The 27723-nt window shown below is 40.2% G+C and overlaps 1 protein-coding gene across 1 annotated transcript in view; it reads left to right on the top strand.

Moving 5' to 3' along the window:
* Positions 1 to 27723, top strand: part of zcchc24 (zinc finger, CCHC domain containing 24) — a 38327-nt gene that overhangs the window by 2558 nt on the left and 8046 nt on the right. Inside the window, exons 2-3 of the mRNA XM_040001029.1 lie at positions 906 to 1106; positions 26968 to 27132. Coding sequence (XP_039856963.1) covers positions 906 to 1106; positions 26968 to 27132 — 366 coding nt within the window. The remainder of the gene's footprint in view (positions 1 to 905; positions 1107 to 26967; positions 27133 to 27723) is intronic.

Here is a 27723-nt window from a genome sequence, read left to right as displayed (position 1 = left end):
CGGCTCTTAAAGCTGGAGCTGGTTAGCAAGACAATCTTACAGTCTCCAGATAGAGATTTGGCTTTCAGCCCTGGTTAGGTTGCCAAGTGTAAGGTTTCTGTGCCGTGCAACATTTAAAATCAACAGTAACATCATTTCCCAGACACAAGCCTGTGTCCTAAAATGATGCATACCCTTCGGTTATATTAAAGAGTTTATCAGTGGATTTCCACATGCCTACGAACTCTTTGACATCTTTTCTCAAGAGCGGTCACTCCGATATTAAATGTCAGGCCAGATAATTAGTTAGGCTTCTCCTAGGTTAATTACCTGGCTGTATGAATATTTGCTAAAATCAGATTAATTTCACCCAGGGGTCAAATCACGTCTGTCTCTTCTGGACTGCGTTTGAAAAGAGGAAGACATGAACGAAAAGGGAAATAAGGAAAGGCAGGGAGTGCTTTCCCTGTTATTAATATTCAGAGAGCATCTTCTGCGAATTCAGTTGGCCTGGTGGCACGCAACAGTGCATCCTGTGTCTCCGAGCAGACTACAGACTCGGACGGCGGATAGTTTACCACCAGCAGTGCATGGCGTTAATGCTGATGTTCCGCTGGGTGGCCGGGGGAACATGCTTCCCATCTTGTTTACAATGAGTCATACTTTGTCCTGTGTTTCTCTGAGGACATGCGCAGTACTTTTCCAGTTCATGAGCACAGCTGGGCCTCGTGCCAGATGTTCCGAATTTAATGAGCGAAATTATCTTGGAGTTCTTTTTCCGTTTTTTTTGTTTAGTTTTTCTTTACTTTTTGTACAACAGCAAACAGGACAGAGAGCACATTTAGGAACCTGGCGCGTAATCTAAGCATTTCACGAGAAGCAGAGTTTCATGTTAACAACAGGTTGTATCTGGTGTTATTTTTCAGGCCTTAAACAACAACGTGTATAAGAACGTGTCTCCCTATGGCTCCCTGAACAATATTGTGGACGGACTCAACTCCCTGACGGACCATTTCTCAGACCTTTCCCTCTCTTCTGAAACAAGAAAACCGAACAAAAGACCCCCACCCAACTACTTGTGCCACCTGTGCTTCAACAAGGGCCACTATATCAAAGACTGCCCTCAGGTGAGACTGTTAACACACACGTATGACATAATCTAGTCATCAGGTGACACAGATGGCTTATAATCACTGTTAAATCTTTCAGTGTGTCTCATTTGCTTAATCTTGACATTAGACTTCTTCAATGACTTTTTATTTGGTTCATACAAACCAATAATGACACTAAAATCTAAGCTTGCTGCAGTCAGTCACTCTCTCCCTCACTCTCTTTCTTTCTTCCTCTCTTTTTGGATCTGGTCTGACCTACTTGTTAAACAGACTGGCCTCTGTCTTCTGTAGTCATGTGTGTGTGTATGTGTGTGTTTGTCTTGACTGGCAAAACACTGCACAACAAAAAGACTACACGTTATAAGCACATGTTATGTCACGGCCATATTTTTAAACTCCCAAGTCAAAGGTGAAGGGTTTGAATCAGATCATCATGTTGACTGTGTATAAGTAAGTAGTGTAAGTGCCATTTTCTGACATGTAGCCACAGTTTTTATATCCACAGTTGTACATCCACTTAAACTGTCGCTATTACAGCCACAGTTTAAGTGGGAAATTTCAGTGGGAGCTTTCCTGTCTCTGTTTCCCACTGATTCAGCCTGTTATGATGCAGCTTTTTTTCCTTTTTTTTTGGCGAGGCACCATGACAAATCCACCTTGAGGTCTAGTATCGAGGTTACTGGGTACCACCAGTGTGTGACAAATGGGGCTCCAGCTGTTGTCAACACCCCTAAACCGTAGCTTGATTTGGAAAAGAAAAATATTTATATATTTATCCTGCCTGTCTCTCTGTGAACTATAGCGGAACATAATGTGTGAAAGGAAAAGCTTCGTTTGTAGCTGCTGTAGCAAAATTAAAGTGTATTTTCTAGGACTAGACTGTGAAACTGCTACGGTCCGATCTGTCATTATGTTATTGTGTAGCAGCTTGTAAAGGCAAAGTCATGGAGTGCCAAGTGAGCTAATTTCATAGGAAGAACACAAAAGCACCTTCCCTTGGAACTGTGGAGTTTCTGAGTTTTTAGTTGGACCTTACACTCCCTCGTCTTTCAGTTGCCTCCCCCGTTTGTCTCCTCTCCCTTTCCCTGGGTGAGGTGCAACAGCCGAACCCCAGCCCTAAGTTTCTTTTGCATGAAAGTGTAATGAGGAGCAGATGTGAGATTAAAATGCTTTGACTCGCTTTATGACATATGATGACTGGTCTCACGAGGTCTGTATAAGACCGCTGTAGTGATGAAATATCTCCTGGGCAGCCCCAAACTGCAGTGTGTGGGAATTAGATCATCTGCTCACAACTCTTCCTGGAATTTGGTTTTGTACTATATCATGCAACATGTAACGTTTTACCTTCCATCTTCCTTCAACTAATACTGTACATGTGGATGTGAGCAATGATGAAGTGATACTCGGCGCTGGCACAGGTGCACATTAAACGACTCACAATTTAGTGTCTTTAGTACTAAAACCATATCTGCTGTATGTTAAGTTTCACTTTACCGTTTCAAGATGAAAAAAGGCTAAACTGTTCCTTTATTAAATAAAACCCCTTTGACAGCAGGGAGCAGTGAAATGAATCTTTCCATTGTGTATGTCAGAAACACCCTCACCCTACTTCTGGTTTGTATTTCAGCTGTTCGTTAAACTGCCAGCAGTAACTCAGAAAGCAGCAAAGTCTCCAAACAGCCTCAACACCTACCATCTCAGTTATTTAGGTCTCTCCTGGGCTTTTCCTCCATAAGCTTACCTTCCATTTGTGCTGCATCATTTACACTATTGCCCTCTCACCTGTCACTGCATGCCTAAGCCAAGGATAGTTCTTCCTTATTTAACCAGCTGAAGATCCGAATAATATATGTGACACACAAGCGAGAAGAGCTCTTCCTAAGAGTGCTTGCTCGCCAAGTCTGGTGTCATTCTCTAAACAAGAACTCCTCATTCTAAATGATCAGTACTCTGTTTTACATTGTGCAGTCGTGTGTTCGTACTAAGAAAGAGTTTGTCCTGTTCAGAGAGGCTTTGCCAATGAAAACAGAAGCTCTTGCTTCACCGGGTCCTGCAAAGTTTGTCATCCTATTCCAGCACAGAGTATGTAAAAGCTTCCTCGTCTACTTCACCTCACCGCCTTTTATTGAGGTGCTTTGTGCAAAGACTGTCAAAGGGTCAAGTAAGTTTCTCTTTTATTTATGATGCTTTCTCTAGCTTTTCTTTATTGTTTTGCTTTTTGAGTATATAGAGGTAGGCCAAAGTGCTAATACATTAATTGAAATTGAAGACCTCCCCCCCCCTTTTTTTTTTTGTTTTTACATGTTAATATTGGAAACACAGGCAAGGTTTGTGGTTGTGCTGAGAGATTTATTTTTCAGGAAACTTGTAGCTGAGTGAAAGCCACAGGTCTGGCAGCAGCTGCCCAGTGCTGCCTGTCATGGGGACAGAGGTGTTATGTAAACTGGCTTTTATTCGGGAAAATGACGTCGCTCCCCTAGTTATGAGCAGAATGCCTCTCGCTGCCACGCTCTGGCCCCGCTCCAAGATGTCTTCCACTTGCACTCATGATTTGGTTTTGTTTAGAGGACTAATCCTCTCAACAGCTGGCCCCACCTCTGATTTGAGTGATCAGAGTGATGCAGTGACTGACAGGTTTACCAGAGGTAGAAAGATGAATTCATGGAAAGTTTCTTTGCTGTAATGCAGGTTTATGGGTGGGCGGGGGTGGATCTTGCTGTTGTATGTTTTATGTGTGTCTTTGAGCTACGCTGGACTCTCGACTTACAATCCCTCATTCCTGAACATTATGCAACCCCCTGGTCCAGGATCTTCAGTTAGCACTGCACGCTCTTATTCTTCTGAGAAATGCCAGATTGTTGTTGTTGTTGTCTTTTACTGGGAGAATGCCACAAAAATGTGGTTTCTCATCTCTCATATGAGGTTAACCAAAACTGCAGAACTTTTTGGAGACATTGTTTGACAGCTTAAAAAAATCACAATCAGCTGATTGAGAACATTTGGTCTTTTTAAGCAACATTCATTATTTTTCAGGAAAGATGCTTTTTATTTATTTTTTTCTTTTTATGAGTTAAATGCAAAGAGGCAGCTGTGGGTCAAGTGGTAAACTTGGTTGTCTACTGACTGCATGGCTGGTGGTTTCTGGCTCCTCTATCTGTCTCAACACTCAGAACCTAAAGCTTTTCCTGCTCCTATGGTAGCTTCTTCTTCAGTGGTGTCCACTCTCAAAATATGCATTCTGATACATATATTTATATATGCATTAAATATGCATTAACACGTTAATTAGTCAGCTTTTGTGGAGTAAAACAGGCTAGCGGTTTGCTCTTGTTTTCACACTTTGTGCTCAGCAGATGTTGCTTTATATCTAACAAACAGATGTGAGCGGTATAGTCTTTTGTTTTAAACGAGAGCTTTTATGCAGCTGTAGCATCAAACCAACTTACATAAGCCTTTGAATTTTCATTGCTTAAATTGCTGATGATGATGATATAGCCAAAGATGTTGTACAGGTTTGTCTGCAAGAGCACAGTGATCCCTATACAGATCCCTCTTTATCAAGCTTTTTTGTTCCCATTTGGACTGTGTTAGTGGGATGTCTATGTATTTTAAATATTTCCAGCAGAGTATGACAGAAGATAGAATCAAGCCGTTTAATTTACCAAAGGCTTTTGCAGAGGATGCTTCACTCTAAAAGCAGAGGCACTAACTTTCCCTCTCACGTCTATGGCTGCCAGTCAGTCGGCAGGCATCTCCACTTGCGTATATCTAATGCAAATCACTGCGATGGCATTTACGCCTCACGTGGCGTGAGTTTCAGCAGGAGTTTGTACTTTGTAACAAATGGTCTCCACGATCTCCCGTAAAAGTGGAGACGAGAGTTGACCTTTGAACTAAGGGCGTCCTCGGAGGAGAGGCAAAAGAGCAACGTGTGACTTTCCAGAGTGTGTGCTTTCCCGTCAGCCGTGGTGGTAAACATAATGACTTGTCATTACTGCAGCCTGCTTTGTCTACCATAACAAACATCAGTGGTTTTGACAAAACATATTTGCTTTTAAATTTTACGGCGCTTGCCTCTGACAGAGCGGCGATCCTTTTCGGATTTGGTTGGCAGTCACGCTGAGAGAATTGTGCAATGTTTTTAATGTTTCAGTTTGTTGTTGTATGTGTGTGTCTGTGATTTGTCAAAAACACACTGCAAATTTTGTAATTTACCAGCGTTACATCACTGCACAGAGCTGTGTGTGTTTGCTTCACTTTAGGAAAAACAAGTATTTTAGCTCAGCGTGGGAACACCCAATTTCCTGCAGAGTGTAACTCCTATTAAAGCCTTAATCAAATCTGATTCAGGTCTTTAGCCGAGTTTCACCTTTCCAGCATGTGTTATCTCTTCCAGTTAATCTGAGCACGAAGATCTAACGTCTGATCTTTTTGGGGGCAATATTTATTTAACCGAGACTTCAAAAAGACGATATTCAGTGCTTTTAGCACTTTTAGCCAAATTTAATTTAACCATTTAACAAGGATGCACGTGGGCAGCACGGTGGTTAGCACTGTTGCTGCACAGCAAGAAGGTCCTGAGTTCAATTCATTGCATTCTGCTGGTTATGATAGTTTAATCAACACTTCTGCCTTGCAATCCCAAAAATCTGATCATCCCTAAGACTCTCTCAGACATAATATAGCCAATATAATTAGCCCATTTACCCTTTCTGTTTCCCTTATAGATTTTATGAGCTGATATCATTTAATTTTGTAAGAGATTTTAATGTAATTTAAATTCCAAGTGCATCAAAACTACACAGATGAATAATTTTGGGTCTGTGTCACCAGAAACAACAATAGATGGAGTGAATGGGGCTGTTCCTCGCTCCTGTTTATTTTATTCCACTATGTGGCAAATTTTACAAGGGTTGAATGGAAAGCAGTCTTCTGATCACAGTCACAACTTCATTTGGTCTTTCAAAGATTCACTTTTAACCAGTTAGCATTTTTTCAGGGGACAGTCCCCTGGATACATCCTGAAAGACGTATTGCAGCGGGAGTTCCTGTGGTTGGAACAAGCACAAAGGTGTGGGCTGCCTTAAATAAGATCCAGAAAAAAACAGCTGCTAGTGTAAAACAGCCCAATGGTGGCGAGACCTAAAAGGCTCAAAAGTGTGGCTGCACTTCACTAGAAATAATACTGCCAAAACTGCAACAAGTCCTTTGCATGTTTGGCAAATCTTGTGCACATAGTGTGGCTTTTTCTGTCAGAGCTGTGGGTATGAATATTAACATAAAAGTGTCAGAATAATAGGATGCTGTCACTTCAACAGACTGTTGAAGCCACCAATATAAAGTGTCCCACATATTTAAAGGGCTCTGCACTCCAGCTTCCTATTAAAATTCAACTTTTTCAGTCAGCAGTAAGAAATTCAAGCACAGTCTAAATTCTGGTGTCATGTGCGACTTGTATCTCATATTAACAGTGCCGTCTTAAACCTTTGGCAAAACATTTTGCAACTCTTGTGTTGGAAACATGCTGAGAAATTGTCTAAACTAGCTTTCTATCCTTCTTTGCTATTCAGCCCAGTGCTGATTATTCACTAGTCCAGCAGATTATGTGAGCTTAATGTAGCTGGAGACGTTTGCAGTCTCCCTGGAGGCTAATGTTCCTGGGAGGAGAAAGAACCTACATCTGTCTTTTTGCTTTTCTAATCTATGTTTAACCCACTCTTGCCTGAGTTGAAATATATATATATATTTAATGAAATACCAGTTTATTGATTTATTCAACATTTGTCATGAGAAAGAGTTTCACATTTTACCCCCACGATGCCCCAGGGGCAGGTTCTGACACGGCTGCACTTATTTTGCCGGGGCAGGGAGGCAGTTTGGATGTGTCACTGTCATGCCATTCAGCACTATTGTGTTTGTCTGGCACAGAGAGGGCATAGTCTGAAAGCTTGAGAAGGGCATAAGAGCCGAGAGACAGCGGACCAGTGAAAGGGGAGCGAGGGCACTTCCTCTAAACGGAAATCAAAGTTAAAAGAATGATAAAAGTGTGGTTTCCTGCCAGCTGGTTTGCGTTCTGTCCAGAAATCCCATTGTTCCTCTCAGTTTTTGCTGAGTCAACAATCACACCACTTCCTGTTTTGGTAACTGTGACACTTAAAACCCGATCTCTGTGACTCCAGCATGCTGTTACATTTGCCGCAGATAGATAAACTCACAGCTGTTTGCAGATTAAATGCTGAAATATGGACGAAGACACGGTGCACCATCTGCTCGCTTTTAGGTGAAGCTAAGCTGCCGTAAAGTCCGTCAGCTTTCTCGCTGGGAAGAGATTATGCACGTTGTGTCATTTGATTAGTCCTCCTTTTCACGCTCAGATGAAGGCTACACAGTCTAAATGATGTTAGAGGGCTCCATTAGCTTATTTTTGGATAGTTTCTTATGTAACACTTTTTCCATCACGTTGCTGAGCCAGCACTGTAAAATGGAGGCTTCAGATAATAAAAGAAAATAAACAATAATGTGTTCGGAGCTCTTGCTCATCACACTGCTTTATGTAATTGTGTTTTTGCAGCATGAGGGAAACCAGGTCAGCACTCATTTTGGAACCAAGTTTCAGTATCTGTTGTGTTATTGTACTAGAGTGAAAAATCCTTTGTAAAATGTGCAGTTTTACCTCTCTACTGTTTAACAGATGGTACTGAATATATAGCAAAATATATACATGGTGGCTATGACAGTAGTCAAGACAGTGTTACGGTTTTTCAGCCCCATAATGAGGCCTCGGGAACTCGGGAACAGGATGGTTCACTTTTCACTCAGAGAGAAAGGAGGAATCAGAGGGTCAAAGGTCACATTTTCACTACAGCATGATGTCCTGTTAGCAGACAAGGGCCAAAAGCTCTGTTAGCTCATACTACTCATATTCTTAGGAGTTGTAGTAACACAGATTTATCCAACATCAGTTTATACTCAATAATCCATAACAACATAAAAAAGTTGTTTCGATTTTGTTCTTCTGTGCTTGAAAATGCTAGTTTTGCTATTTTTTTATTTCTTGTTTTTTACAGTATTGGTAATATACTTTGTATATCTTTGGGGTTTGACTTGTTGGTTAAACAAAAGAAAACATTTCAAGATGCAGCCTTGTGCTCTTCCCTGTAGAAATTGTCATAGACTCTTCTCATTGGTTAATACACCATGTAGTGTGTGCGAGTCACTTACAGTGATGCTTAATAGCTATTTTGATGTTAAAATTGTGTGATTAGGTTCATTTGGATTAATTTACAGGCTCAAAGACAGATGTGAAACCCACTTTGTACAGGTAATTTAAATGATGCACCAACAAGCTATTTAACCGTGGTCTTATCTCTCTCTGCTTTAACTCGTTAGTGAGCTGAGAAAGCCATTAAAACCTACCTGAATAAAATATCCACGTCATACTGACTTTGGCATTTGTTTTAACTAATTGCTCCTAATTGAGACGATTCATATGGAAAAAAAAGAAACAACAATTTTTTTTTTTTATAAGACTAGACTGAAGGAGAGGACGGATAAGCAGATGGACGGACAGAGACGCTGTGAGGCTGCAAGTGCTGGCACACTGGACTGAGTTTGGTGTCAAGAGATCAGGGACTGACACTGCTAGCTTTGTATCACACTTGAATGGGCACCTTAGGGAGAGACCGTGGTTCTGAATGGGAGCTATTGGGGAAAACCCTAGCGGTGGGAATGGAGGCTGGTAATTAAGGCAGTCATTGTGCGTCTGTAGGATATGCTAGACGGAGAGGTCAGGAAGGCAGGCCTGTATTGTTCGCCCAGCAGGGCCCTCACTTCATCAGAGTAGTGCGTCAGACTCAAGTATGTTTGGAGAGAGCCTTGAATCTTACAGAGAAGAAAAAAGGAGTACAACAACAAACCACACACAGCGAGTCCTATATAGTCTGTTTGTCTATATGTCAACACTTAGGGGCCTCTTCTGTGGTTTTCATTTTGTGACTCTTTTTTGCTCTCTGTGTCATGAAGTTTGGGAGGCTATCCAGAAGCTGCAGCCTTGCCAGGGATCAGGACAGTGTTTGCAGATTAAACTAGAGTTGCGCTCAATAATGGGAAGCCATAGTGGTGTGTGTGTGTATGCATGTGTGCGTGTGCATCATTAGTAAGTTTTAAAAAATGTTTTGCACAAGGTAAAACGAATCAAAAAGATTAAAATAAGAATATAAAGTCACGTGAAGACATAGAGGGGTTATAGCTTCAGAAAGCATGACCTCTAAATAACATTAAGTCAGTTATAATATCAGAGATCTGTAATAAATTAAGCATAAAATATAACATGGTGGTTTAATGCTTTTTAATTTATATTTTTAAAAAAACACAATAAAAGCTTCACATCCCTTCAGTATGTGTTACTGAATATAATAAAGATATAAGATGTTGTATGTTGTTTATTAAAGTAAGAAACCAGGGGAAAAATCATCATCACAAAAAATTACAAGCTGATTTATGTGAATTTGCAAAAACATTTGGTTGACGAAAGAGTCATTGACGGAAATATTTTTTTTAATAATGATTATGTAGTGCACTCATGGACCTCAAATAACATGAGAAGCAAATATGAATCCTCACATATGAGCAGGTAATATGGGTTAACTAATCAGGCTGCTCTAAATATGAAAGTAGTCAAAACAGATGTAAAAGAGGACACTGGTTTCTAGGGTATGAAGAACTATGTTTCTGCTCAATTTACTTACTTTTTACCCCTTGTTTACTTATAGATCCAAGGTCTTTACTTAAAAAAATAATCCACATTTCATTTGGAAACTGTCTCTCTCGCCTCTCGCTATCAGTATGTGCTACCCTGTAGTGTGCTGAGACGTTTCTGGCAGGGATGAGGGCTGGGGGAGGTGCGCTATGGGAATGTTTTTACAGGGTGACCCCTGATCTTCCTTCCAGTCACAGCAAAGGCTCCGAAAAGGCCTTGTGTCTCTCTCTCTGCTTTAACACACGCTCAGTCAGGTTAGCAAAGCGAAAGACTGGGAGCGAGTGCAGACTCCCTGCTAAACAGATAAGGCTTATCAGGGATGTGTGGTGTCAGATGGATTTTTTTCTGTTTCATAGCAGACATTAAAAAGCTGTGCCTCTGTGAACAAAGCACACAAACAAAAAACAGTCAAGATATTTTAGTTTTGAGAAGTTATATTGGAAAGAGCCTTTCATAGTCACAGCATTTAGAAACCATATAGGGCCATAGGTCCAATATAGCATTGCCACCAAGTGACGCTGAGATTAGCAACACACGTGTACGGTATATCCGGCAGAGTGACTCTCAAAAATACAGTCTGCAGAGGAACATGCAAACAAATCCTGCTACATACAGCAAATGCAGGTGACACATGCAGCATATGCACAGACAGCAGTAGCAAGAACCTCCTCCTGCAAGCAGATGACAATATTTTGTGCACCTCTGTATGCACCAGTGTGCGACCCAACCTGCTCTTGTCATTCACAGACTGGTAATATAACGCTGCTGTGCAGCTGCACAGCTTGTTGAGTGTTGCGGGGCTGTGGCTACGTCCAAGGCTAGCAGAGGGTAAAGAGGAAATTCACACCTGTGGCCTCACTTATCAAAAGCCCTTAACGCCTAGTAAATATGGCATATGTAAGTTTAGGAGTAGGGTAAAGTTATATTATGTGTGTGAAATGAGGCGTCTTGCATGTCAAGCAGATGTGTTGATGATCCTGCACCATTGGCTTGAAGCGGGACAGATCCCAAAGCCCAGTTGGCTTGTTCTTGTGTTTTCTATGAACTAAGCATGAAGAAAGAGAAAAAGCACCCTGTCAAAACCATCAGCTTTAAAACAACAGCGTGTTACTCGTATAACTCAAAACACCCACATGCTTGGCTATCAGGGGTATTCATTAGTCATCCAGCAACATGTCACTGAGATCCTTTGGCCGATTAGTTGTGGAAATCTAGGAATCTGGGAATGGGGTTTTGGCAGAGAGCGCGCTGGCATCATGATATGCCTCTGCAGCTGTCTTGAACACGAATGACATGGGTCTGCTCCTAAGGAGAACAGTTTGGACATGCATATGCACAAGTATCCACAAACATGCTATATTATGCCTTAAGTCGCTGTAGCGACTAAAGGAAGCGTGAAGTTTAGAGTAAAATTTCATGTTGTGTGGGAGATTTTTACCATTGAACTGCTTACCACAACATAACCTCCTCCTCCGCTTTATCAAAGCAATCACAAATTGCAGGTCACTGAATGTAATTTGCAAGCAATAACATTATTAGAGATGACTAAACCGAGATTTGTTGCGATCTGTATCAACAGATCAGAATATCATGCTTCCGACTTTGCCAATTTGGTTTCACAATACGGTTACTGAGGGCTTAATTGCCTCTGCAACTAAATTATGTTTTAGGATCCTTCTGCTAAGTTAAGCCACTCACAAAAATATGTTGTTCAAAGGCTGAAAAACATGAATGTCTGCAGGTAATTTAAAAAACAAAACAAAAAGCTAATCTAGTTCGTCCTGTGAAAGATGCTCTCCTGTGGGGATGTTTTTTTATGATGCCATATTTTTATTGCTGCCTGTATTTCATTGTTTTAGTTTTTTATTATTTTAAAGAGACAAATGTAAGTAGAATTGAAAACACAATCATTTTACAATCTAGTATATTGTTCATGTTCAAATGTGTCAAGAATTTCTTGGTGGGCAGTGATGACATTTCAAAATCCAAAACACCTCAGCTTTTGCTTTCTGGAAAAGTCTCAGCAGTTATCTACATGACTGCAAGCTGTGGGATGTTTTATATTTGGTGCAGCTGTCTTGATTTACCCTTTTCCCTGTGTGATATGTCAGCTTGTCATAGAACAGACTAAACATAAGCAAAATACCTTGTAGTGTTACGGGACTTCTCAAGAAAATGTGAGAAAATGTTAAATCAAGGTACTTGTTCTGTTTTAAGATTATATTATAAAAAGCAGCTTTCGTGTGTCTTCTGTGCTTCGCTCTCTTCCAGTAGGAACACACACGTACAGTGCAGAAGTCTACAAAAACACACACGGATAGACACACACACACACAGTGCTCACACAGTTACTCTGCCAAAGCAGAGGCCATTTCCAAGAATGAACTATTCTGGCGCCTCCACGGGTCTCGAAATGGACTTGTGGTTATATTTTAAAACAGTTGGAGTGGCTCTCCTCTCAAATTTTTCCCTGGATATGACGGTAACAAACGCATTTATGACAATTTTAGCGGTTAAACCCTGAAACCCCTTAAGAGCAGTGTCACCATCTCACACTTGAAAATATTCAGCATCTAGTCATTTTAAATGCATTGCTGTCCACCTTATATAGACTGCACTGCTGATATAGATTTTTTTAAACTGTTCCTGGTCGATGTGGGGTTATGATCCTTTAAAATAGCCGTGGATTTGATTATAGCCGAGCACTTGGTTGTGTATCAACATGGTTATGGCTCCTTTCCACATACCACATGTTTCACTTTCCTCCGTCCTCTGCTGTCTTTGCTGCTTTCCTCACACTTCACACTTGAAGGTGAGTAAGCGAGGCAAAAGACCCTATGACAACACAAATGCCTCCTAGGGCCTATTTAGACCTCGAAACACCAGGATGTGCTATTGTGAGTAAACCCCTTTTTATAGTGTAGTGAATGGTGAGGGTATATCCGAATAGCTGAAATAAAGAGCTTGTAGAATATGAAACCTTTTTAAGAATAGCACTGTGAGCTGTGTGTGTGTGTGGGTGCAGAGCAGGTTTAGATGAGTGCTAGTTGAGTGGCTGATGACTGTGATGGTAAACTTGGAGAATTCATATCTAGTGAGCTCACATACCTTTTGCTAACTTAGTTATGCTAGAAGCTATGTTAGAAAACACATTGTTGCTTTGTCAGCAATTTTATATTCAAGTGCAAATGTTTTATTTAAATATGCAGTCTTATTAAGATTGAGATCTAGTTTTCAGTAGCGACCTGTGTACAAAAAACATATAAAAATTGAGACAGACAGCCACATAATAAAATTACACATTATACATCATCACAAATTAATAATAACATGTGCAGAAGTAGCGTCTTAATTTTTGTAACGCATTGTATTTATAGGCAGCGAAGTATTTAAAACCAGTTTATTTAAAATTCAATGTACATCAAAGGTTTAAAACAATCATCTTTTAATTGTTAGATTCAGTTCAGTTATATTTATATAGCAGCAAAACACAAAAATAGTCACCTCAAAGCCTTATATTCTAAGATAAAGACCCTACAATAATACTGAGAAATCAGACGGCCCCCTATGAGCAAGCAATTGGCGACTGTGGGAAGGAAAAACTCTCTTTTAACAGGAAGAAACCTCACACTCCTCACAGTGTTACTGGAGGTCAAGGCAAGGCCACCTAGATGAAGTATCTGGTCAGACACCATCTAAAATTTTTAGGATTTTTAGGACCGAGTATGATAACCTCAGTTTTATGTGAATTTAAAAGTAGGAAATTGGAAATAGATAAAGCTGGGTGTCATCTGCATAGCAATGTAAATATATGCTATGCTTTCTCCTAATAATGCCTAACATCCGTATATTTGCATTTTTTCACCCAGCTCTAGGTAGCTTATTGGAAAAAAAATGCTGTAACAACAGCTGTCCTCTTGTTGCTATAAGTACAGTGAATGAGGTACCCAAGTAACCTATTAGTAAATGAAGAAATCGCTGTACGCATGCCTGTCTTAACAACTGTCTAACATCTGATCTATGATCTACAAACTTGTATTTCTTTGTGTATTTCTAGGGACCTGATTAAATTCAGTGCTGGGTTTGAGGTTGTTCAGATGTGTTGGTTTCATTGTCAGAATCTTTTCTGCTCAGCAATAAATGGGTAAATCTTTTATATCGTAATCAAAGGCAGATGTATGCTGATGTCCGTTCAGATAGTATTGTGGCTACTGCAACCCCTAGGCTGCAGTGAATAGTATGTGGACGATTCATGGAGCAGGTGTTGTCTGATAAAAATCCAGATTAGACTTTTGTTTCTGGGGTAAAAAGAAGGTAAAAAGAAATTGAATTTCTTGGCAATACTTTCATGGTTCAGACTTTTAAGGGCTAAACCGCATTAGCTGTTTAAGGAACAGTTTTTTCTCTTGGTGTAGCCCTTTAGAAATTGAGATGGGGAAATTTTATTTCAGAGAAATGAAATAAAAAATGCATTTGTATTATCAGATTATTATTAATTTAGCCATTTTGCGTGTTTACTTACAGATGCTTTTATTCTGAAAAGCAGTTTCTAAAACCCACCCACGTGTTTATCCCACACCACTTTGAGCTTACATAACCCTGAGACAAAACCACACAAACAAATGAAAAAAGTGTCCAATAGAAAAAAAGCTTCTGATCAAACAAATCAAGCTGATTAACAATAACAAATCAGAAGATTGAATGAGAATGTTGGAAACAACTATTATATACTTCTTTGCATCATTGTGTAGGTTTGTAATTTCATGCATTGTGTTTCAATAAATTATATATATAAAAATGATTTTAATCCACTGTATGTAACTTATATAATATCAAATTTGGCACAAACAAGATTAACAAAAAAAGGAGAGAAGGGAGAAACCATGGCAGCCAAGGTTTTAATATGCATCATCAGAAGGACAACTTATTATCTGTAACAGTTTCATTTATGATCCGAACCCTCTGATTTGTGAGCCAGCAAACACAACATTATTGTCATAATGTGTTTGTGTTAACTTGTTTTTCAGGATGACCATATGCATGGGTTTACATGCTTGGTGGTATAAGAAGTTTGAGTGAACCAAAGTGTATCCGACTGAAGTTAGGTGCCCTACATGATGTGTAATGCTGTGGTTTATATTTAGAGACAGCTGTAGAAGATAAGAATGCTTATTTCAGCAGTTGTAGATGTGGGGCTGTGAAACTACGATGTCGTTACTAGGCAGATACAAGCCCCTGTGATTATACTCAACAAAGCATTACTAAAGTGGTTTTGCTTGAAATTTTCCACTAAATATCTGCCTCAAAAGTCACACGTGCACTTTTGTTGAGTAAACTCAGTATATTACAAGCTTGATTATTGGCTCTTTGGCATGAGTTATGCTAAATTAAGTGAAAGGTGGATTCATAGTGAAAAATTCTATCTTCATATAGGCTAACAACAAGCTTTCTTTTGTGGTGTAACAGCTTCAACAGCAAAACCCGGGTGTAGTTTGAGGTGTATACAGAGTGAAATACATAGCCATCAAAGTGTGAGGTTTTGTGTTTGAAGGCTACATGAATGACATTTTAAAAATGTTGGCTGTGCTGAAAATAGTCAGACCCCATGATTAATAGATATCTGTTGAGGAAATATTTCCTTGTCATGTTTAGGTGAAGAATCGGGCGCGATTGATCCTTTGATCTTGCTTGATGTTTCACAGAGGAGAACCAGTTCTCAGGTTTAAACCACATCCAGGTTCCTGCCTCCCTCCTCCCCCCTGCAGCATGCTTTCATCAAACCACTGAGACTAGCACGCTAACTGAAACCACATTAAAGCAATTAGAAGTCTTATCAGAAATGCTACGCTTAATGACCAAACCAAACAAAAACCCTGAAAGACTCAAAGCAAACATTGTGGACTGAACCCCATCCGCTGTATCTGTAAATCTATCTCTTTCTGAGCTCCAGCCAAACTAAATAGAGATCCTGAGACGAGGACACAAGAGCAGACACACACGCAGACGTATGGGCACGGACACACTCGCGCTCGGATCTGGTCTTCTCTGTTGCTCGCTGAACGATGTCCTGTGGGATGCGGAGAAGGCAGAGCGGGGCTTGAGCTCCTCCGCTGCTCCTTTGTTTACACTGATGGTTTCCAGATGCTAGGTAGTGATCGGAGCGCTACGGAACGCTGGGGAGCAGCCCAGCAGTTTAGGGTCTGTGCCAACAAGCTGGGATTAAGGCAGCTTTAACTTTGAAACTTGAAAAAAATCACAGCTTTGTTTTGTAATAATTTTGCAATTGTTTCCAATGGATGACAGAGTTTTTCTTATAAAATTTAATTATAAATTATTGTAAATTATTCCTTTGCATGTGGCAGTCATAAATGTACATGCTGTTGTCTTCACTGAATTGGAGGGGGGGGGGGGGGGGGTGGACATGCAACATACAATGACGTCTTAGGTCATTAAGTGTAATTATTAGTCACAATATGTACACTTGGATTAATTGCATCTGACTGTAATTAACATATTTGTTTTACTCGGTAATTTGACTGCATGTTTCTTTAAACAGGCTCCAGCCAGGCATTTCTTCTGATGCTGATTGCAAAGAGAGATTTTGCACCCTATAATTTTCCTCTACTTGTTTTTCTGGGGCAGCCTGAGTATATTGTCTTTATTCTATGTTGCCTTATTCGGGGAGGGGGGGGATTGTTTTCATAAACAGAGGTGCATTGTGCCCGAGGGAGGGCAAATTTATCACTTAAACACCTGTTCCTCCCGTCACTTTGAGCCACTTTTCCTTACAGGCATTATAAAGAGACAGCTGCACCAGCAAAGGAGCGAGAGAGAGGTGAGAAAGATTGCAGGGGAGGGGGGGGGAGAGAAAGAGAGAGAGAGAGGGAGAGATGCACGGAAAACAGTGGCTGTATTTAGAGCTTGTAGTGCATGGTGGGATTGATAAACAGTTCCCATAATGCACCTGACTGAGGTTCTGGCATGAAGTCGCGGCTGTTTAGTCCAGCAGCGGAAACAGCCAATAAAAAAATGCTTGTTCTGTGTGCAGTGGGACACAGCTGAGGTGGGGACAGTGTCATTCTTGTGAGAGTCTTGGAGCAGTGGCCATCTGCACACCCTCACTTGGCTCTGAGTTCTGACTGACATGGTGACGACTGCATCCTCAGATCTTTATTCTTTAGTTGCTGTGATGTTAAACAATGCGGGTAGTGATGGTGGAAGCAGATGAAATGGTTTAACTAAGACATGGGGAAGTGAGACGAGTCAAAGAGTGCCGCTCTGATTTCCTTCTTTGTTTTTCTAGGTACATGTGGATAGAAATACCACTTAAGAAAATGCAGCGTGTGAAAGTATGAAGCTTTAACTGAATAGTTTCCATGTTTCACATATGACTTGCTTTGATGTGGTCAGCCCAAAGCAAATGGCGCAAAAACACTGTTTTGTCAGAATTATTTTCATCCGAGGAACCCGACAAATGTTTTTCTTTTCTTCCTCTTCTGGTGTGGTTTTTACAAACAACCTTAGGCTCTTCCTTTTAAATGTGAATGGGAAGCTTATGTTATGAATCACTGACCTGTCTGCATCTCGGGGATCATTTTAACTTTGTGGTGTGTTAATGGTATCATCAAATCATACCAAAGAATCTCACACAATGAACTTCCTTGTAAGGGAGAGACTTAGCTTTGTTTGTTTGCTTCTATGTTTTAAGATTTATGTTAGATAATCATTACCTATTAAAACAATAGCTGATAACTTGAGATGCACCAACTGTGAAATTACAGTACTGTGCAAAATTATTTAGACTAATTTCTTTATATTTTGCTTGGAAAGTTAAAAACAGGCGGAGCAGTTGATTGAAACATGTGCAGACATAATTGTAAATACAGTATATTAAACAATCTTCTCCTTCTCCTTCCTTCTCCATCTATTGGATGGAGAAGGAAGCAAAATATAAAGAAATAAGGGGTCACTTGTCACAGTTGCACTGTATTTGCTGTATTACTGAAAACGAAGTGCATTTGAGCAGATCTAAATTCAGAAATAGAGTTCTTACACATTTTTCCAAATTTGTTTTCTCAACTAAATCTCCTTCACTGAAGCCTGACTGATATATCAGTGAGGCCAATATATCAGCTGATATTAGCTATTTAACAATATATTAGTATTGAGATTTATGACGACTGATAAATATAAATTTAAGAAGTAAAGAAGAGATAGAAGAAACACCCTTTAACCATGTTACAAATATTGATGTTGCGTAGTTTGTCCACCAGGGGGCACTCTGCAACGTCCTTCTTGGGAACACATGTTTGGAACGCCACTCGACTCGACTCAGGTTTTAGGGTTTACTTTTTTAGTACCTGCTCTATCGGGGTTCCAAGCGAGCCGAGTCTCTGTTCTGTTGTTTGTGTCGCGTAAAAATGACGTCACTGGACCTTCAGCTGGGTTGCCATAACAACCCCAAGCACATTGAGGGGGTACTCAAATTTAATGGAAAACGACCAAAAGTGAGTAGAGTCAAGATGACCTGAGTCGATCCGAGAAGCTACTAGTGGAAGCGAGGCTAAATACAACAACCACATCTGAGAATAAACAAGTCATTCTGGATATAAAACAAGATTACTTTTAAATTGGATTGCCTTGTCATAGTAAGGACTCATAGTTTGCTACTTATAACAAATATTTGGGATGTCAGTTTCTGTTTTGTGCGTCTGGAAAAAAAAATATCGGCCCATATGTAGGCTTTTTAATGCACTAAATCTCGGTATCGGTCACAGTAGAATCTGTCAGTCGCTGAAGTAAAGAACAAACTTTAAGTCTTGTTCACATATAAAGGAATTTGCTCGTTGTCACCTATCACTTTTTACAAACAGTTGGTCACTGGTTGTTATTTCAGGTTATGTCTGTTTTGTAACCTTCTTTCATACTTCCCACCCTGCCATATGTCGTACAGCAGTATTTTGTGCTCTTCAGTATCTCAGCTCAGTTGAAACTAGTTTAACTCAGTGCTCTTTTTGCTTTGCTTTAATGAATATTTCACCTGCCATTCAAACTGCTGAATTTTGATATTTTGTGGTCTCTCGTTGCTCGCTGCTATAGTTTCTTACTGTCTAGTTAAGCCGTTGTCTGCGGACTGATAATATAGGAAATCCAACTCAAGGTTAATGTCTCCTCCAATATGTTGAGAAAGTATGAAATCGCCACAACCTTGAAAGGAGACGTCTTTAGCATGATTCCTTTTTATGTTTGGTTTGGAAAGGACGTCTAATATTAAGTCTGGTGTCTGTCCACTCCCCATTGCTCTCAGCAAGGAATGTAAGATCAACACGAATGCAAGGTCAACTTTAGGCTTCAGACGGTGGTCAGGACCACATTTTTCCAGCGGTCAGTAATATAAGACATCTTTTAGAGATTTACAATGGATCAGAATTTCAGGATGGTTTTGTGGCAAAATGGTATTCAAACTGCAATTTCAGAGTCAGATGCCTGGGCTGCATACCTCTCTCCATTTCACAGTATTACCTGATTTACCCAGAAATTTTAAGACGTCTCATTAAATGTAGTCTAGACTGTGATTTCTTACTTAAAAACACCTCTTAAAATGCAGCAATCTGCCAGTAATTGTGCATCAGATCCATAATATTATTCTCTCTGTTCAACTAACGCGTGTGGAAGTGGCAGAACATTGGCGCAGCGGTTAGCACTGTCACCTCACAGCAACAGGGTTTGAACCACCTGACCTTTCAGTGTGGAGTCTGGATGTTCTTGCATGTGTCTGCGTGTCCTCCCGTATTCTACATCCATGCATGTTAGGTTAATTAGACACTATAAATTGGCCTAAGCTGTGTTAGCCCTGTGAGGGACCTATGTCTTCTAGTATAGGCTTTACCCTCCACGCCCCCAAATTGGATATGTGTCTAACAAAATGAATGTACCGGTACGTGTCTTTAAAAATCATAAAATCAGCTCCCCCCTGAGAATTCTCTCTGCATTTCTCCACACAATAACAAGTCGAGTCCACCATAGTTTTGGCCAGCGCTACAGTGGTTAGTTAACGCCGTTTTGCCCCCCCCCATCTCTCTCTCGCCCTCTCTCAGTCACTGAAATGTATGGCCTAATTGAAAGCAGAGGAGCAATTTTACGACAGCCCTCAGTGTTTCTCATGTTGCCCTTGCGGAGACCATCTGCTTTGGATTTAGATTTCCACCCTCCTTCTCCTCCTCCTCCGCTCCTTCTCTCAGTTTTTTCTTCCGTTTTTCCACCCTCCTTTGAGGGACTGAATTGAGGGTCTCTCCAAAAAATCATGGGGCTTGTGGTTATTTGTCCACTTTCCTTCTTTTCCATTAAGTTTTTTTTTTGACCAGCAGGTTTTCAGGAGACAGAGGCCGCTTCGAATTCAACTGTGACGTCAGCTCCAGTGCTGATCTCGGTCTCTTGCGTGCCATTTTTTGTCTCCCTCTTTGTTTTACTGTGTCTTGCACAGCTCTGTTTATTCCATTTAATGCACTTTGTGTGCTCATTAATTCTGTGATATTAGCCAAAGAATGATCTGTGCTCTTGTAGCAGAGCGAAACACTTGAGTGGGAGTAATGCAGGAAACCGAGACTTTCCAGTTACGTCTCGAGAGTGTATGAAAACCTGTGTGTGTGGAATTTGCCGAGAGTGTGTGTGTGTGTGTGTGCCGGGGTGTTAAAGGGAACAAGAAGAGGAAAAAGCATTAAATTAGGGCTTGCTTGTGCCTGTGTGTGGCCATGTTTTGTGTCAGAGAAAGTGGGTATCACGTGTGCATGCTTGGTTTAACAGTTCAATGACCCATAATGTGTATGCGTGTGTGTGTGTGTGTGTGTGTGTGTGTGTGTGTGTGTGTGTGTGTGTGTGTGTGTGTGTGTGTGTGTGTGCTCTGATCTGGACAAGAGGAGGATATGGTAAACTAGCTGTTGTTATGGAGCATCGCTGCCTTGTCTAAGGCCACTGTCTTCCACACACACACACACACACGCACTGACCCTTATCTCAACACACAGGGCTATAGCCTTGCGGACTTAAACAAACACTAAGTAATATGACAAACACTGCTTGCAGCCTCCTAGCACAGATCCCCATAGGCCCATTTGCCATTTCAAGCCCTTGTTTCCACTTGACGGACACCTAAAATGCTCTAAATTGGTCAGATATGTCCATTTAGCTTTTAACTTGTCACAAGCTTGAATGGTTTCAACTGCAGAGAGCAACGGAAAACAAAACACATCCTCCTGTGCAGGCTCATCTCCAGAGCGTTGCATGGTGTGATGACGCAATTCCATTAAATTAGTCATTGTATTGTGTCTGCTGTGGACAGTTTGTAAATGTTGTTTTAAAAGATTATTTTCCTGGAAATGAAGCTTAACTAAAACATTTTTGCTCAGTCATTAGTGTTTACATCTGTGAAAACCGATGTAAATCAAAGGACAGGTCCTGTATGTATGGAAGAAACACAGTGCCTAATTCATTAATTAAACTCGTTCTTCGTCTAAGACCACCGTGAGAGGTGGGCGAGTTACAATGGGCTGACAGCAGCTGACCACAATGTGAGTAATACTCAGATTTATGACTTCAAATGTCCAAATAAATTCTGCAGTACTTTGCAGTTGCACAAAACTGAATTTCAGACTGTGTGGAAGGCAGATGTGATGAGAAATTGGTTCATTCACTGCTTTTTCACTCACTTTTTGCTCTTTTATCAACTTGATGTCCATATTGTTGGACAGACGCAAGTTTCTTTGGTCATTTATTTGTGTGTAATTAATTTTCTAATGAGAGGCTGAAAGGCAGAAGAAAACAAAAGCATTGAGATTTGAAGGACAGAGCTGATTGGTTTGCAGAAGGAACTGATGTGAAAATGATTGGACCAGAGTATTGACTACAGAATTAAGTTTGACAGCGTGGGCAAGTGGAAGTCATGTAAAGAATAGGCTTCATCATATACAAAACAAAAACAAGCTTTTCTTCATTGCAAAGTATTATTTTTGTAAATGATGACTAAACTCTGGAAGTCACAGGATCTACTCTGTCACTGGAAATAGGTACAGAATATGAACTGAAAATGAGCTGCTATACACTTGCCTTCACCTACCAAACAAAATGTTAGCATGTGGCTTTGAGTGTGCGTGCGACTATGCACATGCATGAGAATGCTGATAAATTGGCTAATTCTTGGCTGACTGATCCATCAGTGCATCGATTTTATTGTACACAGGTCCAAAACTAATAATTTTATTACTGATTTTTATTCATATTAATTAGGGCTGTGCGATATGACCAAAATCTCATATCCCCGATATAAGACATTTATCGTCCTGACAACGATATAAATCACAAAAATGTAATATTTTCTGTAAATTCTGTGAATCTCGGGCAAGTCGACTTGCTTGAACTTTTTCCAGCTGGGCGTCCTGTACCTGGAGTCGACTGTTTGAAACTATATTTTTAGCCATAGGTTGTAACGGCCGCCGTTTTCTTTGTATTTATTACACGGCGTGCTGTGGGGAAAAGCCTGTTCTAACGTTTGAGTTTAAGGTTTATTTTTTAGCACCTAACGGCTCTTTTTTGATTCTCATCCGTAAGCACTCTGCATACTCTTTCGCGTGATTCAGTTTATTTTGAAAAGTCTCAACAGGATCTTGAGCTTTATTGTGAAAGGTTTACGTGGAAAACAAACAAGCGGGCAGCGGAGCCACGCAATGGTTTTACCGTCATTGTTGCTAAAGTAAAAACAGGCGCTTGTCCGTCCATAATGTGGTTAATATAAGAGAAAGAGAGAACTTATTAATAAAGTCACTACAGTAACCATCAAAACGATGAAATTTTTTTGCTGTAAACAGTTTATTTTACGACACCGCGAAACAAACGATAGCCTAATAGGAAACGGTAGACGTTTCTATATCGTCATCTGATATATATCGAACAGCCCTAATATTAATTAAGTACTATTTTATTTAATCTAAAAAATGTAATATATTCAAAACAGACAAACTTTATTTATCAGGGACTTGTTAATATTGAACTACAATTGCGATATCATACCTTTTTTTTTTTTAAATCAGTCTGTATTGATATATATATATGATATAAATCAAATCACTATTTCTGTCAAGCTTAACGATTCATTTTTTTCTCCTAAGTGAAGACTTAAGGTTAATTTTTATTTAAATAATATTTATTTTCAGTGTGTGTACTGTAGACATTAGCGATTAGCACTGTAACCTCACAGCCCTGAGTTTGACTCCATCACCTGGCCGGGGCCTACCGCTATAATCTTATAATTTTTTTTGTATAGATAGATTTTTTTGGAAACAATCCCACAAATAGACAAAAATACGAAGCAAAGTCGAACATAAAGCAAAACTGTCATATTCACTTGTTGTGGTTCACTTATGCTTTAAGGCAAAAAAAAAAAAAAAACGCCACAAGAAGTGGAATACTGTCTCAGTAAAGTGGGCGGTGAGGCTCATATATGGATCAGGTATGACATAGGTGTTCAGTCATCTCTATATACTGAGCACACACAGAGAAATGTTTATGGCCAGGGGGTTGATAACAAAGGTTATTTACATTACGTGTGATATCACTGTGTGTCTTTATTTTTTATTGTTTTTGGTATGGAAGAAAGTAGCTGTGGCTGTAAAGCATGGCATTGTGTGTGTGCTAAAGGACGGCACTGCCTGAGGTGGTAAAAACAATTTATGGTATTACCTGCCTTTGTGTGGACATGCTTCCAACATCATATACAGTGCATGCTTTGCTGCTTCTTTGTCTGTTTTTAAATAGCCAAAATATGTCCACACCACCAAATTCCTCAGACCCTTCTTTTCAGCAGTGTCCTTGTCTTTTGAGCTGTTGTGTTCAGTAAGTTTTTCTTAACATTTTCTGTTGTTTGCCTTTTATAACACTCACACACACCTAACCTACTGGTGTGCATGGCTGAAGTAGCCAAACCATTAGCACATATGCTGTTCCTCCTTGACAGGATGCCAGTACTTCACAGGACAAACACCTCCGGCCTGTTTAGGACAAAGCTAACAAGCACGTTTTTGGTCTGTTGGAGGAAAAACACACAGGCACAGAGAGAACAAGCATACTCTGCACAGAAAGGACCTCAGACGACCATTAGATTCAAAGAAGAATCCATCGAGATGATACGTGGCGCTTGCTATCAGCAAACACAGATCTTCAGATTTTGATTTTGTAGAGACAAAAATGAAATTGACATAAAATGATTGTCAACAAATGAATGTAATTATTATTTGGTTTCTATATTCTATGTGCATAATACAAGCATCTACACAATGATTGCGAAAAGAGTTTGAGCTAATCTGAGATGGCTCAGCTGCAGACAGAGAGTGCGATGTGCAGCCAAAGGTCAAAGCCGGGCCCTGGAAGCAGCATGGAGCAAGAGAGGAATGGTCATGAGGAGGATGAGTGCTGTTTCTGTCCTGCTGAGATCTGGCTACAGTGTTAGTGAGAATTTCTTTTTCTAACAAACAGCTGCACGAGGAAATTACCACTGATTATGTTCAGATTTCTAAATAAATCTGAATAACAAGGGGGTAAGGTAGAACCTCCTGGGCAGTACACCTGGTACACTGATGATTTTGTTTTTAAACCCAGAATAGTCAGTCGTATTTTGTTGTGTGTGATAACGGTCAGTCTTGCCACAGCTGGTTCTTGTGCTTTAAAATTAATTTTTAGAGTAAGAATGGCAGCCTGTTTATAGCTGGATTATATAACAGCTAGCTCATTTGGAGGAGAGTGTTCAAACAAAATGTTGCCATGGCATTGTCTTCAAGATTGCCCATCGATTGCATCAAGACAACGCTGTCACTGTATAGCGAGTGTTGTGGTGCGAGCCAGCAGAAGTCAGATTTTCCAGCTTGCATGCTGTCACAGTGGGAGATGCAAAGCTGACAGTGGCTTTGAGGTCATGCTGTTGAGGGGCCCGATTGAAGCACAGCCGCCATTACTTAGTATTGGCTCGCTGCTGCTGATGCAAAGTGCTGACGTCTGTTTGGAGAAGCCACATGCTCCTGATTAAAGTTCTTATTACTCATACATGGGCTAGGACAAAATAAGTGAAAACCAGGAATACTGATTGTACCCCCTCCTCCTCTCATTCTTGGTACCCCTTACCCCCCTTACCATCTATTCCAGAATCTGCAAGCAATGTCTAAGTTATGATGAAAACAATCTGCAGTTGCAGGGAATCAAGAGTGGACTGGACAGGTCTGATTTCAAGTAAAAGGCGCAGCATTTCCTAACTTCCTGGAAAGCTGCCAGCAGTTTCATGCTTTGCGTGAGGCTCACTTCTGCCTGTTGGGTCAGACTTTCATGAAAAAACATATTTTTTAGGTTTTAAATAAAATAAAGGACTTCCTTGGTATTCTATTTACAGTGTTTACTTCCCAAAATGAAGATATTTGTTTACCCAGATAGCCCACTCCCAGCCTGATGATGACTATCACTTGTTCTGGGATGAGTCTTCATTTTTATTTCAGTAATGGAGCTTTAAATTGATTATGACAAGTTCTGACAAAGTTACTAATCAGCATACATGTGGGTTTCTTCTGGCAAATGTCTCGCAGTCATTGCAGACATGCTTCTAGAGGAAAAATTTGTCAGTTTTCCCATTGCTGCTATAGTGGCTTAAATAAAGTTGCCAACATGAAGTCATAGAGGCGGCTCCCCGAGAAAGAACTGCCCTCGGGCTTGCGCTTTTTCATGGCTGACTGACTGTTCGTAATCATCTCCCTCACGAGAATCGTTGGGAGTAATTTAACACAGATGTAATGAAAGTTAATGTCAATTACAAGACCGCAAACTGTGCCAAAACTGTTTGTAGGAGTGTCCTGTGTGATGAAGGTGAAAATATTTTAGCACAACAAGGATGGACACACCCTGCTGTCATCTCACCATCTCTTATTATCTATCCATCTTCTGGACTGAAAGAAAAAAAACCTGCATTTCTATTTCATATAATTTTTTAACTACATAAAGATATGGACTGTATATTAAAGATGAGCAATGTAAACCTGCAGTATATCTAATGCACAGCAGGGGGCTACTCTTATGGTTGCAAAGAAGTCCAGCTGTGCAGAGAGCATAACCCTACTTGTAACTTGAATTATCTCCTCAGTAAACACTTGAACAAATTTATGGTCGTTGCTGCTTTCAAGTTCTATTACACGCAAGAAGATGTTTGTTTAATTTACCTACAGAGTATGGAAAAAAAGTGATGCAGTGTGCAAAAACCTGGCTAAAGTCCAGTTTCTTTTCTTTTTTGCCACTTATTTTATCTGTCTTTGCTTATTTTCTATGAATTTTGAACTTGAAGATGCCAAGTGATGTCCGTTCTTTGAATTATTGTGGTTTAGCAACCACGATCAAACCACTGATTGATGACAATCCACACAGAGTGGAAAGCTCGCCAGCATCACTGAGGCCTTTTGTTTTGGTTCGTAAACATATTTTTCCCACAAGTGTTTCCACTTCTTCGTGCATTTTCTGTTCGGATAGTTTCATAAAACTCCAGGAATTTGCTGACATTAGTGAGTCCTTATCTTCATGCTACGATTACTATTCCTTATATTGAGAAGATGATTGTTATTCTCTCAGGTTAGGTGTGCACGTCAGGTTACGCCAAAAGTTGTTGCGTTTACGACGCTGACGCATAAATCCCCTTTAACGAAGTACGTTTCGCTGGCCGACTGACCGGGTCGCACCCCTCTGCATGCGTAGCTGCGCTGTGCAGGCGTTTTCCCCTCACAGCTGAGAGATTTGCTGGATTAGGCTCTGGGGAAAATAATGTGCTGATTATTCTCATCAGAAACTGTTTAATAAACTACATTTTTCAGACATAGTTTTAAAACACAGTGTCATTGGTTGGATGCTGTTGTGTGTGTTATATTTGGATGGCTTTTCCTGTGCTGCGTTACAAATAAAGGGTTTGGTACCATGTCACTGACAGGTCGATACCAGTCAAATCTACCCCTCCTTCTCTTCTGGCTTCAGAATGAGGCTTTAAATATATGCAGTCTATAGCTTCCACATGTGCAAGCATCTTATTCACTTTGTTCTTTACAGGCCAGACCCAAAGGTGAAGGACTGACACCCTACCAAGGGAAGAAGAGATGCTTTGGAGAGTACAAGTGCCCTAAGTGTAAGAGGAAGTGGATGAGTGGCAACTCCTGGGCTAACATGGGACAAGAATGTATCAAATGCCACATCAACGTCTATCCACACAAACAGGTATGTAAGCCTGCATCACAGCACTCATGTCCTGAGAATTTGCAGTTGAGTTAAAAAAAAATTGCTCAAAGACATCAGGCTTTGGTTTCCGTGTTGTTTTGATGATATTCCAGATGGCCTCATTACAGTAAAATAAAAATCCCACCACTAATAATTGCTTTGGTAATAAACCAGCATTGAAGAAACTAATGAAATTTCCTGACTGATAAAAGTTTGGAATTATACACTGAATGCCATCAAATGCTAAAGCAAATATTTCTGTATTAATGGGTCTCAGACATAAACTAACTCAGAGGGAAGTCAGACTTCCAGCTGCAGAAATCTGTCTCACATTTAATAATAAGAAGGGAAAGAACATAAAGCAGGATTCTCTGGAGTCATTTTTCAAACAACACTCGAAGAGAAATCTGTTCAACTTAACCTCAAATAATCCTGGTAAGCAGCTGGGTACGGAGCTGGAGAAAGAATCGTGTCAGTTTTATATTTATCCTCAACACTTCATCTTTTGATATGTATGCTTTTTCACATTCTTCCAATTCCACTTCCTGAAATAAAATTAGGATCGTTGCCGGCTTGAGGCCTGCTCATTCT

The sequence above is a fragment of the Simochromis diagramma genome, unplaced genomic scaffold (assembly GCF_900408965.1).
Source record: "Simochromis diagramma unplaced genomic scaffold, fSimDia1.1 OVJJ01000421.1, whole genome shotgun sequence".
NCBI lineage: Eukaryota > Metazoa > Chordata > Actinopteri > Cichliformes > Cichlidae > Simochromis > Simochromis diagramma.
The sequence above is the reverse complement of the archived record's forward strand: the minus strand, read 5'-3'. Positions and strand labels throughout refer to the sequence as shown.